Here is a 13,613-nt window from a genome sequence, read left to right as displayed (position 1 = left end):
CCTGCAACCCACACACTACTCTGCACCCACTCCGGCCCTATTCCCCTCTCGGGTGCTCTTGAGATCCTCAGCATTTATTGAGCACCCGCTGTGTGCTGAAGATTCCTGTCCCCAAGGAGCATCTGGTCCTCTCCCAAGTGACAAGGAGGTCAAGGAGAGCTGTGCCCCAGCCAGAACGACTGTCCTCCCCACTCTGCACTAAGTTCTGTAAAAGCATGAAATTGCATGGACTCTTCCCAGCAGCTCTGTGAGGTGTCCTGCCCCTCATGTTTGTGCAGAACCTAAGGCTGCGAGCCAGTGAGGAGCTTGCCTGCAGCCTGCCTCCTTGAAGCCCTTCCCAGCGGGAGGTTGGCACCTAGCTCCTACTGTAGCCACCGCTGCCCCTCCCTGCGCGCAGAGTCCAGTTATTCGGGCACTCCTGTCTCTCCCACCCCGTCCCTCACACACTGGACCTAGCGGCCTCTGCTATGGGGGACATACTTTGGTCACTTTTGTTATCCCCACAGGACCGAGCCAAGGGCTAAGCAGAGTTCAGGATGTACTTTGAGACCCGGTGTTGGGTGGGGGGGTGGGGGGTAAGAGCCAGGCATGTTGGGACAGAACAGACTGGACTGTTTCCTGCCTATCTGAGCCTCAGGCCCCCTCATCTGGCAATGGAGCTATGAACAGTTCCTCAGAACCAGGAGTCAAGAAGGCAGCATGTGGAAAGCTCAGGATAGCAGGGGCCCAGAGGCACCTCCTTACTGTGAGGCTGGGTGTTCTCTAGGCTCCTGACACACCCATTCACTGTCTGAAACAGTGAGGTTGTAACCACATCCTGCCTGGTCATTAACTGCCTCTACTCCCCACGCCTGGCATCCTGCCATAGCCCATTCATTCTGGATTCTCCAGGGCAGGCCATCGCAGGCCCTCTCTTCTTGGTCCCTCCTCTCTTCTGGTCCCCAGTCATTGGGTGTCCCCCTGGATGTAGACGTGGGGAGCCAGGAAGGGAGGGGCAAATGTCTGGGTTTCTCTCAGCCTCCAGCCGGCTGCTTGATTCAGCATGCCCTCCCCTGGAGTGCCACTTTCCTAGGCGTGTGGGTGGTGTGACGAGCCAGCTGGTCATTAGAGGGCCTGGGCCTTCCTGTGGAGCGGGCACTTCCCTTGGCCTGTACCTCTTGGCCTCACCAGGAGGGCTGACCCCTGGGCTGGAGCCACCCACCCAGGGTGTCTGCTGGCCCTGCAGTGACCTGAGCTCTGGAACCCTGGGAGGTGGGGAAGCTGCACTCCTGTGCTTAGTCCCTTGGTATGGATGGCGTGTAGGGCTTCTGGGCAGATGGAGACAATGCCAAGCAGTGGTAAGGACCCAAGCGAGGAGGTGGACAGATATTCTGGGGCTTGGTCTCGGCTCTGTCCTCAGTTTGTAAGAGTGACGTTGGGCTGGTGACTCTACTTCTCAAGGCCTTAATTCCTCCATCTGTGGAATGGGGCTGAAGAGAAGCCCTGCATTCCAGCATTGAAGGGATTCCATGACAGGGACTCCATAGTGGGCTAGCTTGGTGCCTCGCACACATCCTTCTCAATGCCCCACTCTTTTCCCAGGGTTCTGTTGTGCTTTCCTTCTGCTCTCCCCACCCATCCCCTGTGCCCCGGAAGGGCAGGATGGGAAGTTTGCAGGGACGCCCTGTTTTATGAAGCGTTCATTACTGTTGTCATTATTATTATTATTATTATTATTATTTTAATCCTCACCTGAGGACATTTTTCCATTTATCTGCAGATAGACTAGGAGGGAGAGAAGGAGGGGGTGAGAGAGAGACACATCGATGTGAGAGAGACACATCAGTTGGTTGTCTCCCACATGACCCCAACCAGGGCCAGGGCCCAAACCGCAGCCAAGGTACGTGCCCTTGACAGGAATTGAACCCACTACTCTTTGGTCCATGGGCCGATGCTCCAACCTCTTTGAGCCAACCCAGTCAGGGCTGTTGTCATTATTTATATTATCATTAATCAAAATAAGGTGGCCCAGTCCCATAACCTAGGCACCCTTGTTCCCCTCCCAAGAGAAACAGATCCATTTGTCTAAACAGGTTTTTTTTAAAACCTTGATTTAAAGTCTAGATTAGAAAATAGGATGTAAAGTGAAATTACAATTTTATTTTTAAAAGTATACACAGAAAGGACTAGAAGATTATTATTACTCATTGAAAAGTTAACAGTGGGTAACCCTGGGTGGAGTTTTACAGGGGATTTCATTTCTGTCCTTACGCTTTTTATTTTTTCCCAGGCATTCTCCCGTGAGCAGCATCTAGTACCTTTTTCATCCCGTTCATCTTATACTGCTCGTTACAAGAGCAACGTGCCTTGGCAGAGTGACCACGGATGAGATTCCTTACACACGTTTATTTTGTTGCACACCTTCTGTATGTCACTGGCTGGATTTCCTGAATGTAGCTTCTAATCTAATGTTTCCCAAACTTGGCCAATCATTACTGTCACCGAAGTCATGTATTAAAAAAATTAGATTCCCGGCTTTACCTGAGACCTGCGGAACTGGACTCTTCAGGGAGAGAAGCTGCTGTTGCTGCTTGTAGTTTCTTTATACACACCCATGGACGGACACAACCAGAGATAATTTTGCATAAATGCACATTTGTGATCATGTCTTCCTGCTTCAGGAGGAGAACAGTCTTGTTGTCTTGTCCCCGCCCCCAGGAGCTCCTCGTCGTCACACCTACTGTGTGTGTGTCCTCCGGTCCCCAGTGCTCCTGGGTTCCTGTATGGACACATCTACATGCACACACATAGGAGTGCTCAAACTTCCCTATTTGGTTTACAAAAGTGAGTCCATATTAAGCCTCCTCTTGCGCATTTGTATTTTCTCATGCTGCAGAAATCTCTTCAGGCCCCCGGCGCAGCTTCATGGCAGCTGGTTCTGAGTGACCTGGTGGTTTTCAACAAGCCCCTCCAGTCAGTTCGATCAGTGAGAAGATGGGGTCTAGCCAGGAATTCCCAAATGCTCTTGCTGGAATGCGGGGATTCTCCTATGAGGCCGAATTAGCTATCTGACAGTGTGGGTCCTGGTCTCAGTGCTCAGTCTTCCTGTCTGTGAAATGGGGAGGTTGTCTGCCATCTGTCTCAGTGGTTTCCCAGCCATCTGGTGACCACATGGTTTCTGGAAAAAGACTAGCCCATGGGCTGTCCCTCGAGTGGCAATACTCCGACTTCCAGTTAGACTTGAGGTGTAATTTTGGACAATGGGTCCATTGTCTCCTTCCCCTGACCCCAGGCTACCCTGCAGTAACCCCCTCATGTGGGTCCTTTTCAGGTTGAACCATGATTCCAGTGACAGAGCTCCGCTATTTTGCGGACACACAGCCCGCGTACCGGATCCTGAAGCCATGGTGGGACGTGTTCACCGACTACATCTCCATTGTCATGCTGATGATCGCAGTCTTTGGGGGCACACTGCAGGTCACCCAGGACAAGATGATCTGCCTGCCTTGTAAATGGGTCACTAAGGATTCCTGCAACGACTCTTTCCGGAGCTGGGCGGCCCCAGGCCCAGAGCCCACCTACTCCAACTCTACTGTCTTGCCAATCCCTGACACAGGCCCCACGGGAATCAAGTATGACCTGGATCGGCACCAGTACAACTACGTGGACGCCGTGTGCTATGAGAACCGCTTGCACTGGTTCGCCAAGTACTTCCCCTATTTGGTGCTTCTGCACACACTCATCTTCCTGGCCTGCAGCAACTTCTGGTTCAAGTTCCCACGTACCAGCTCAAAGCTGGAGCACTTTGTGTCTATCCTGCTCAAGTGCTTCGACTCGCCATGGACCACACGGGCCCTGTCAGAGACGGTGGTAGAGGAGAGCGACCCCAAGCCGGCCTTTAGCAAGATGAATGGCTCCATGGACAAGAAGTCATCTACTGTCAGTGAGGACGTGGAGGCCACTGTGCCCATGCTGCAGAGGACCAAGTCTCGGATCGAGCAGGGCATTGTGGACCGATCGGAGACAGGCGTGCTGGACAAGAAGGAGGGGGAGCAGGCCAAGGCACTGTTTGAGAAGGTGAAGAAGTTCCGAACCCACGTGGAGGAGGGGGACATTGTGTACCGCCTGTACATGCGACAGACCATCATCAAGGTGATCAAGTTCATCCTCATCATCTGCTACACTGTGTACTATGTGCACAACATTAAGTTCGACGTGGACTGCACTGTGGACATTGAGAGCCTGACGGGCTACCGCACCTACCGGTGTGCCCACCCCCTGGCCACTCTCTTTAAGATCCTGGCATCTTTCTACATCAGCCTGGTCATCTTCTACGGCCTCATCTGCATGTACACGCTGTGGTGGATGCTGCGCCGCTCCCTCAAGAAGTACTCATTCGAGTCGATTCGCGAGGAGAGCAGCTACAGTGACATCCCCGACGTGAAGAATGACTTCGCCTTCATGCTGCACCTCATCGACCAGTATGATCCGCTCTACTCCAAGCGCTTTGCCGTCTTCCTGTCGGAGGTGAGTGAGAACAAGCTGCGGCAGCTGAACCTCAACAATGAATGGACGCTGGACAAGCTGAGGCAGCGGCTTACTAAGAATGCACAAGACAAGCTGGAATTGCACCTGTTCATGCTCAGCGGCATCCCTGACACCGTGTTTGACCTAGTGGAGCTGGAGGTGCTGAAGCTGGAGCTGATTCCAGACGTGACCATCCCACCCAGCATTGCCCAGCTCACGGGCCTCAAGGAGCTGTGGCTGTACCACACAGCGGCCAAAATTGAGGCACCTGCTCTGGCCTTCCTACGCGAGAACCTGCGGGCACTGCACATCAAGTTCACGGACATTAAGGAGATCCCGCTGTGGATCTACAGCCTGAAGACGCTGGAGGAGCTGCACCTGACGGGCAACCTGAGCGCGGAGAACAACCGCTACATCGTCATCGACGGGCTGCGCGAGCTCAAGCGCCTTAAGGTGCTACGGCTTAAGAGCAACCTGAGCAAGCTGCCACAGGTGGTCACAGACGTGGGTGTGCACCTGCAGAAGCTGTCCATCAACAATGAGGGCACCAAGCTCATCGTGCTCAACAGCCTCAAGAAGATGGTAAACCTGACGGAGCTAGAGCTGATCCGCTGTGACCTGGAGCGCATCCCTCACTCCATCTTCAGCCTTCACAACCTGCAGGAGATCGACCTCAAGGACAACAACCTGAAGACCATTGAGGAGATCATCAGCTTCCAGCACCTGCACCGCCTCACTTGCCTTAAGCTATGGTACAACCACATCGCCTACATCCCCATCCAGATCGGCAACCTCACCAACCTTGAGCGCCTCTATCTGAACCGCAACAAGATTGAGAAGATCCCCCCCCAGCTCTTCTATTGCCGCAAGCTGCGCTACCTGGACCTCAGCCACAATAACCTGACCTTTCTCCCCGCTGACATTGGCCTCCTGCAGAACCTCCAGAATCTGGCCATCACGGCCAACCGGGTGAGTGGCTTAGCCCTGGCTCCACCTGCGGGCTGGTGGGTGGGCTAGCTGTGGTCCGTGGTGGGGGTGCTCAGGAGCCCAGTGCCTTGGGACCTCACCTCTGGTTCCCAGAACTGCCTGGGAGCAGCTTTTAAAAATACATATTACCCTGCCCCATTCAGCCAAATCAGGATGTCTGGGGTTGGGAGCCTGTCTCTGCCACAGAATGCTGCAGAGTTCTCCTGCCAGGAAGATGGGTAGTCAGGTGGGGTCTGTCCCCATGGTGTCCTTGTGCAGGTTTGTCATAGGCAGGGTATGCAGGGGCAGGAGATCCAAGGCCAGTGGTGCTCTCTCTGTCTGTCTTTCAGGGTTGGGTTGTGGGGGGCAGGAGTCGGCCTGGATCTAGCAGTATTTCCTCAGCCCATTCCAGACCAGGTTTGGAGCTGAAGCACCAGTCTGGGTCCACCAGGAACAGGAACTCTGTGGTGACTGCTGCCTGCTGAGGGGAAGCCAAACTGTCTCTGCAGCTCCTAGCATGTTACTCTCACCCCTCTCCCCTCTGCATTTAGGGGTGGTGGAAGGCAGACTTGGGCTTGGTTGGGCTGACTTATCACCACCTGCTTCTCTGGAGAGGAAACTGCAAACCGTCCGTTCGGGGTTGGCCGTGTGGGATGCCACACCCTGGAGACAGTCAGCAGTCCCTCGCCTGGCCTGGGAAGCCCCCCACCCAAGGCCCCTCCACAGAGGCAGGCGGGTGGGGTTGAGGACAGGGTGCTCCTGTGGCTTTGTGGTCTGGCCTCTGCAGTAGAAGCAAAGCCACAGCCACTGAGGGGGCCACCCCTCCTGGGGACCTGCAAGGAGGTTGACAGTGGAAAAAACAGATCTTCTGGGTCCCTACTTTCAAGGTGGAGACTCTTGGTGAGGTGGGTGGTGCTGGAGTTCTGTGTCCAGGAGCTGCGACCCCCGGGAGGGGGCTGATTCAGCCACCACATCTGTACCTCTATCGAAGACAGTGGCATAGAGCAGCAACCATTGGTTAGCGAACACTTGCTGTGTCACCTGTTCAGGGCATAGTGTTTCCTCAGCCCCAGACACAGGCAGGCAGCCCCCGAAATGCCCCTGCCCAGGAAAGGACACGCCTCTCCAGTGTCACTCAGATCAGAGAGTCCAGGCGTGCCCCTTAGAAGCCCCCTCCCCTCTTCCCTAAGCCTCTCAGACTGCAGACCAACCTGTTTCCATATGTCAGAGATGGTGACAAATCCTGTTCCCCTCTCCCAAATTAGGACTGAGCCTATACCTGTGAGAAAGAACAAGGGAGAAGGTCACATCCCAGGTGGCTTCACTCTGGAGAATCTACCCCTAGAGCTTGGGACAGGTTCCCTAGTCAGGAAAGTTGGACTTCTGCAGAGAAGCCATGTTTGGAGAGCACCATAAAATCTGGCCCCTTCTTTAACATGTATAGGGGGACCGTGTGGTTTCCCCAGAACTCACCCTGGGGCCAGATAGCCTCTGGAATTTGGTTGGACATGGTCATCCCACGACCCTTTGGGATGCCTGCCTTGTCCAGGGAGCTGTGAACATTGCAGTTTGATGGGCCTTTCTTTCAACTGAGGGCTGTGGCCAGTGGCCAGCCTGATTCCCCATCCTGACCCCCACCCCCACCCCCACCTGCTCACCCCAAGTATGCCTGTTAGGTCATGCCTAGTGGCTGAGGTCACCCCTCAGGAAAGGAGCTGATAGAAGGAGGCATGCTCTCCCCAAGAAGGAGACCCTGTGACACCCTGTTTATTGCACTGCTTAATCATGTCCTGTCCCCGCCCCCTCGAATGCCAGAGGCCTTATAAGGAAAAGAACTCACTTGGACCAGTCCTACTCAGGCTCCTCCTTTTAAGCCAGAGCCCCTCTCCTTCCTCAGGAGTCTGATGGTTCTTGCGGGCCACCCTAGCTTGCAGGTAGAAAGGCAGGGTGGGTATGGCCCAGCACAGGCATTCATTTGTCCACTCATTCATTCATTTGTTCATTGACTTGACAAATCTTTTTTGAGCACTCCTAGCGTGGAGTGAGATGCTGGGACGCAGGGACGAACAAGGCCCACAGTCTGCCTGTCCTGACCTCACTGTCTGGTGGAGAAAGCACAGTGTAACAAAAGCTATGTTGGGGCATAAGGTTCCTGGGAGCACAGTGTGGCCTCAACCCAGACTAACCCAGGGTTGGTGGGCTTCCTGGAGGAAGAACATTCCACCTGGTGCTGCAGAATGAGAAGTTAGCCAGGTGAGAAGAAAGGACCTGTTAGGTTCTGTCCCTGAAATGTAACTGAAAGCAGCAGGAGGAGCAATGAGCCATCCCTGGAATTTGGACTTTCCCTGAGGGCAGGGGCCAGGCTGTCCACCAGGGCTGGGAGGAGCATCCTGTTCTTTCCACTTCTCTTTCAGTGGGAACCTTTCTTTATTTCCTGTTCATTCCTTTTACCAGTCCAGAAACTCAGGCAAGGACCTTTGCTCTTTCCATTCAATGCAAATGTTCACCAGACTCTTGCTGATTGAGCAGTAAAACAGCAAGCCGACTTGCAGTTTAGAGGTTGCTCTTGCTGCAGCTCGAGGGGTGTGTTGGAGGGGGCAAGGTGAGCAGTCAGGAGTTGATAGAAACCCATGTGCAGCCACAGGGGAAGGGGCATGCCTTAACTGGCAGAGGCTGCCAGGGATGGGGAGACACAGGACTTCCAGGAGACTTGGGAGATGGAGCCCACAGGATGTGGGCTAGGTTGGATGTGGGGAGGGAGGGAGCAGTCTGGGGTGACTGGAGGTTTCTCACCTGGCTGCTTGGGTAGATGGATGGTCATTGAGACAGGACACTGGAGGAGGCACAGGTTTTCCGAAAGGAGATTGTATGTCCCGTATTAGGTGTCTGGTGCCCTGGGACATCCAGAAGGCCATGTTGAGTCAGCCTGAAGCTCAAGGTGTCATTGTCCCAGGGCTCATGGGTAAGAAGAATCCTTGACAAGATCACCAGGGAGACAGAATGGAGGGGGAAGGAAGCCTAGCTGGAGACTTCAGGATGGATGGCAGAGGAGCAAGGCAGTGGAGTGTGGGCTTGTGGCACGGAAGGGAGTCAGATAAAAGGAGAATGGGTTTGAATCCAGTGGATTAGGAATGACAGTTGGTGACTTTGGCCAAAGAGTTTCAAGGGTGGATGGGGCAGAAGCTGGATCGCAGTGGGCTGAGGAGAGATGGCATCTTTCCTCAGGGGAGGTTGGAGAATGATGCAGCAGCCCCAGAGGCTCCTGGGAGGTTGTCTTTTTCAAAGATCAGGTATATTGGAGGCCACTTCAGTGCTGATGCGGGAGCCACTGAGGTCCCTGAGAAAGTGGGACATAGTGAGACTGGGGACAAGCCCAGTCCCGGGAAGGACAGGTGTGGCCATGGTGAGGCATTGAGCCACTGAATTCACCTTCTTTTTCTCTGGAGAGAGCTCACTGGCTAGGGCAGGGAGTGTTCCGGGGAGGGTGATTTCAGGGAGGGGGGCTCTGCATGTGAACCCAGCTCTGCCACTCTGCCGGAACCTTTCCCACTGCTCTGACCACGTCTGTGTCATCAGAGGGTGCCCCTGTGGATGGGAGTGGGCTGTCTGGGACGCTCTGGCCCCTCAGTACTGTTGGAGTCCATGTCCTATCTGCCCTTCACTTCATGTCCCTGAACTTGGCCCTACGGACCTGGAGCCACCTCTGCCCCATCCTGACCATTGGGCACAGTGGTGGCAGTTTTGGAAGCCCACGTCAGGAACATCCTTTAAAATAGCCTCAGTGTTCCTCATAGCATGCCCTCTGCCTAGCCATAGCCATGCTGATTTTCCTGTTGGGAAGGACACGTTCCTCACCCAGAATGAGTGTCCTCTTCCAAAAATGGCCAGAGAGATCAAGAGCCTAGTAGGGGGAGGTCCAAGTCTGCCCAGTGGTCCTCAGCCGCAGAAGATCCCAGCTGAGAGGCAGTTCTAGTCCAGTCTTTATATTCTACAAATGGAGAAACTGAGGCCCAGGTAGGGAGGGGCCTTGCCTGAGGTTACACTGTAGAGCACCATATGTGCAGATGGAACTACAGTGGGGCTCTGAGGCAGAGGAAGCCAGGCTCCACCCTTCTGCTGTGACATTGCAGTTCACTTCTCCAGGTTTTGGCCTCCTCCACAGGAAAGCAGTGACAGGGACAGAGCAGCCTCAGAGCTGGTAGGGTCCCTCCTGCCTCGCACATCTGAAGTAGGTTGCTTTAGAGCAGATTGGCTCAGTAAGACCTCAGATTTATAGCTGACACTCACAGAAGGGCAGGGAAGAAGCTGGCACTGTGGGGCTCTTCCCATGTGCCTGCAGACAGCATGTCCCCATGCAGGCCCCATGTTTGCTCCTTGTTCCACCAACAGTGCGGACACTTAGCAGAGCGTGGGCTGTTGAACCAGACTCAAATCTTGGCTCTACCACTTTCCGGCTGTGAACCACTGGGCAAGTTGGCTTCTCTAGGACCTCAGTTACCCCATTTGTAAAATGGGAAGTGTTTACAGAATATTTACAGGTAGTTTCAAGGGTTAAAAGAGTTCATTGTCTCAGTTCTCAGAGTGAGCCTGACTGTGTAATAAGCTAATGGGTGCTGCCCATTATTCTAATTTTGCAAAATCAGAAAGAGGGACCTCTGAATTGCCACTACTGGGCTCCATGCACTCATGAACAGCCTGGGATTTGACAGATGAGGAAACTGAGGCCCAGGAAGGGAAAGTGACACAGCTGGGATTCTCACTCCTATTGGCAGTCTCTCCCAGTTCTCAGCAAGATGTAAGGGAATGGAATTTTCTCAGCCCGCTGCTCTCATAGATTGTTCTCAAGCCAGACAGGACCAGCAGCATGGCTCCTGGCGAGCCCTGGGCAGTGGTTGAGGGGGTGGAGGTGATCGTAACAGGCTAGTGTGATAATGCTTCTTAGGGTGCCAGGTGCTGGGAGACAGTGGGGAACAAGGTGGGCCCAGTCCTGCCCTCTCAGAGCTCATAGTCCTGGGGTGACAGGTGATCAAGCAGTTTCACCATGCAGAGATCAGTGCTGTTGGGGGCAGATGGGTGCCATAGATTACCCGGGAGGTGATAGATTACTCAGGGAAGGCTTCCTGTAGGATGTGACTACAGAGCTGAGACCTAAAGTACAGGTGGAAGTGAGCCAGGCTTTGGCCCAGATTGTGGTGCTGCTGCTGCCCCAGGAAGCTGGAATGGGAAGGTGCTGGTGCCCAGGGGATGGAGGGAGGGAAGCCTTGAACCCAGAGACCCTTAGGTCTGAGCCATGCCCACCTCACCTTCCCCTCTTGCTCCTTCCCCTCTAGATCGAGGCGCTGCCCCCAGAGCTCTTCCAGTGCCGGAAGCTGCGGGCCCTGCACCTGGGCAACAACGTACTGCAGTCGCTGCCCTCCCGGGTGGGTGAGCTAACCAACCTGACCCAGATCGAGCTGCGGGGCAACCGGCTGGAGTGCCTGCCCGTGGAGCTGGGCGAGTGCCCGCTGCTCAAGCGCAGCGGCCTGGTGGTGGAGGAGGACCTGTTCAACACGTTGCCACCCGAGGTGAAAGAGCGGCTGTGGAGGGCTGACAAGGAGCAGGCCTGAACCTTGGCGGACCACCGAGCAGTGGCCAGCAGCGGACCACCGATTGGTCCTCTGGCCCAGGAACCCAGAAACCCTGGGACAACCAGCCTAGCCTCTCAGCCAGGGCAGGAGCCTGGGGTTGGATGTGAGCTGGGCCAGGGTGACAGGACAGTACCTGAGGGGCTGGCCCCTTTTCTTCCTCCGAGACTCATGCCTGCAGGGCAGGCGCCTGTTGGGGAGATCAGAGACCTATCATCTGCTTCAGAGCGCAGTGTTTGGACAGTCAGGCCTCCTCCCTGGAGGCCATCTCTGCCCCAGAGGCTGAGCCATGCCAGAAGTCCAGGGACATCAACTTAGCTCTTGGTATTTATTTTTCTCCACCTCCCGCCCCCTCCCTCCGGATAACTTACACATTCCCAAGAAAGTTCAGCTCAGATGGGGGAGTTTAAGGAAAGGTGGGCTGTTTTGCTTTTCCTTTCATGGTGATGCCGCCAGCATTTAGTGCCCACCCAGACTTGAGCAGGGTGGCCCAGCTGTGGGACGGTCACCCCAGTGGTGTCGGGCTGGCTCTGGCAGCACAGCCCATGGGGGAGCAGGCCACCAGGTGTGAAGCCAGGCCTGGGGCTTGCCTCATCAGTTTTAGATTTTTTTTTTAAGTAAAAAAAAAATTTTTAAGCTTTGACATGGAGGGTTTGGGTATTAAAAAGAAAAAACTTTAAAAAAAAAAAAAAAGACACTAAAGGCCAGTGAGTTGGAGTCTCAGGGCGGGCGCAGTTTTCCTTGCAGAGCGGCAGGACTTTGGGTCGTTTCCTTCCCCCGGGTGTCTTCGAATCTGGTGTGACCTTGGTCCAGAGTTCTGTTTGTTCCTCTCCTCCCCTGGGGTGGGGATTTTTTGTTTTGTTTTTGGTGTCTTGTTTTCCTTCTCCTCCATGTGTCTTGGCAGACACTCATTTCTGTGGCTGTAGGCCAAAGGGAATGTTCTGGAGCTGCCAAGAGGGGAGGAGACTCGGGCTGGCTAATCCCCGGACGAATGGTGCTCCATCCTCCCCATCCCTGGTCAGTGTTAAGGAGCCAAGAGGAGCTACCTCGCCCTAACTCTGCTTTCCCACCTCACGTGTCATGAGTGCCCAGTGCCACCACTAGCCTCAGCTGCTTCCATCAGCCTTGTCGCCACCTGGTCCTTCAGAACAGACTGTTGGAAGCGGGGCCCTGGGTGGGGAGGGGGCCCTGGGTGGGGAGGTCGCCCTGGAAGAGCAGGCTCCCCAGGTTTTGGTTCCAGTTTCTGTCCCAGGCGCCTGGCACACATGGCCCACTCAGCACCTGGTGATGAGAAGCCACCTCACTTTAGATCAGTCCCTGGGGTCCCTGCCTTAGATCAATCACTTGGACACTAAGGCACGTTTTAGCATCTCTTGTCTTAATAATTATGTCTCTTTGTCCATTTGTGTTTTCTGCGTCATGTCATTGGATATTATCCTCAGAAATAACGCACACTAGTCTCTGACAACCACGAAGCAATCCGTTACATGTGGGTCTGAACTCGTCGACTCGTTTGAATATCAAATAAAGCTATAACAGAAAGTAGTCTTTGGGGGTCTCCATGTTGTGGGGGGACCCTTCTCTCAGCTGTCTGAGTGACCATTGGGCACCTACAAGATAGTTCACTGTTCCTGTCACCACCCGTGGATGTGGGCTGCACAGAGCACCTGTGGCATGTCGGGCGTGGGCCCGGCCAGGGCTTCCACAGCCAGCACATTCTCTGCCAGCTCAGCCGCCTGTGGTTTGGGCCCTCATGAGCTTCGATGGGAAGGGGGACAGAAAGGAGGGCACTGGAACAGGAGCCAGTTGTCTCAGGTCCCTCTGCATGAAGCAGATCCTTCCCCTCCCCTGGTCTCCATATCCCCATCTGTACAATGGGAACTTCCTCTCTCTGCTCTCATAGGTTCTTGTAATTCCAACAGCCAGTCCCCAGGGCTCTGCAGAGGTGGGGCTAAAGTGACCCTGGGAGCGTCTGACCTGCTCCCAGCCCCTTTGGGGGCCTGCTGAAGGTTGTGGGGTCAAGGGCAGAGGCTCAAGGAGATGGGCAGAGCTGCCCTCAGACTCTAGCTCTGCTGTTTTGATGTGGGGGCTGTTTTCTCCTTTGTAAAAGGATGGTGTTGGCAGCTGTGCAGGATTGTTCTGAGGCTTACTCATGATGACTATGCAGGTAGGTGGGGTTTTCAGTAGAGAGCTTTGCTCCTGGTACCCAATAAAGGACATTTTTCTTTTGGACCAGTGAGGCTTGTGCTAGGCTGACAAGGGGGCCCTAGGGCAGGGATCATTTGATAAAGAAGAAAGGGCAGCCTTGGCCGGTTTGGCCCAGCGGTTGGAGCGTCGGCCTGTGGACCAGAGTCTCGGGTCAGTTCCTGCTAGGAGCACGTACCAAAAAAATAAAATAAAATAAAATATCCCCACGTTCTACCCAGAACAGCTCCTGCTAACCTGTTAGGCATTTACTAAGTGCCAGGCCTTGTGCCAAACTTTTTTTATCCTCACCCGAGGACATTTTTTTCGTTT

General features: G+C 54.4%; 1 protein-coding gene and 1 long non-coding RNA gene across 6 annotated transcripts in view; one reads left to right on the top strand and one right to left on the bottom strand.

Moving 5' to 3' along the window:
* LRRC8A (leucine rich repeat containing 8 VRAC subunit A) overlaps positions 1 to 12,845 on the top strand; it is a 28,467-nt gene extending 15,622 nt beyond the window's left edge. For 3 of the 5 annotated variants that reach the window (XM_036261860.1, XM_036261859.1, XM_036261861.1), the window contains exons 3-4: positions 3,311 to 5,475; positions 10,803 to 11,770. In XM_036261860.1, the coding sequence (XP_036117753.1) occupies positions 3,319 to 5,475; positions 10,803 to 11,078 (2,433 nt within the window). In that variant the 5' untranslated portion in view covers positions 3,311 to 3,318 and the 3' untranslated portion in view covers positions 11,079 to 11,770. Of the gene's footprint in view, positions 1 to 2,269; positions 2,824 to 3,310; positions 5,476 to 10,802 lie in introns of all 5 variants that reach the window. The other 2 variants (XM_036261862.1, XM_036261863.1) reach the window with 2 other exon arrangements.
* Positions 5,088 to 7,168, bottom strand: LOC118630142. Its single transcript, XR_004959521.1, has 3 exons — positions 7,131 to 7,168; positions 6,684 to 6,751; positions 5,088 to 5,193 (listed from the first exon to the last, which is right to left on the bottom strand). It is a non-coding gene; the product is annotated as an uncharacterized LOC118630142 (long non-coding RNA).
* Positions 12,846 to 13,613: the final 768 nt, after the last annotated feature.

Source organism: Molossus molossus, unplaced genomic scaffold (assembly GCF_014108415.1).
Source record: "Molossus molossus isolate mMolMol1 unplaced genomic scaffold, mMolMol1.p scaffold_m16_p_14, whole genome shotgun sequence".
Lineage (NCBI taxonomy): Eukaryota > Metazoa > Chordata > Mammalia > Chiroptera > Molossidae > Molossus > Molossus molossus.
This window is presented reverse-complemented; position numbering and strand designations above follow the sequence as displayed.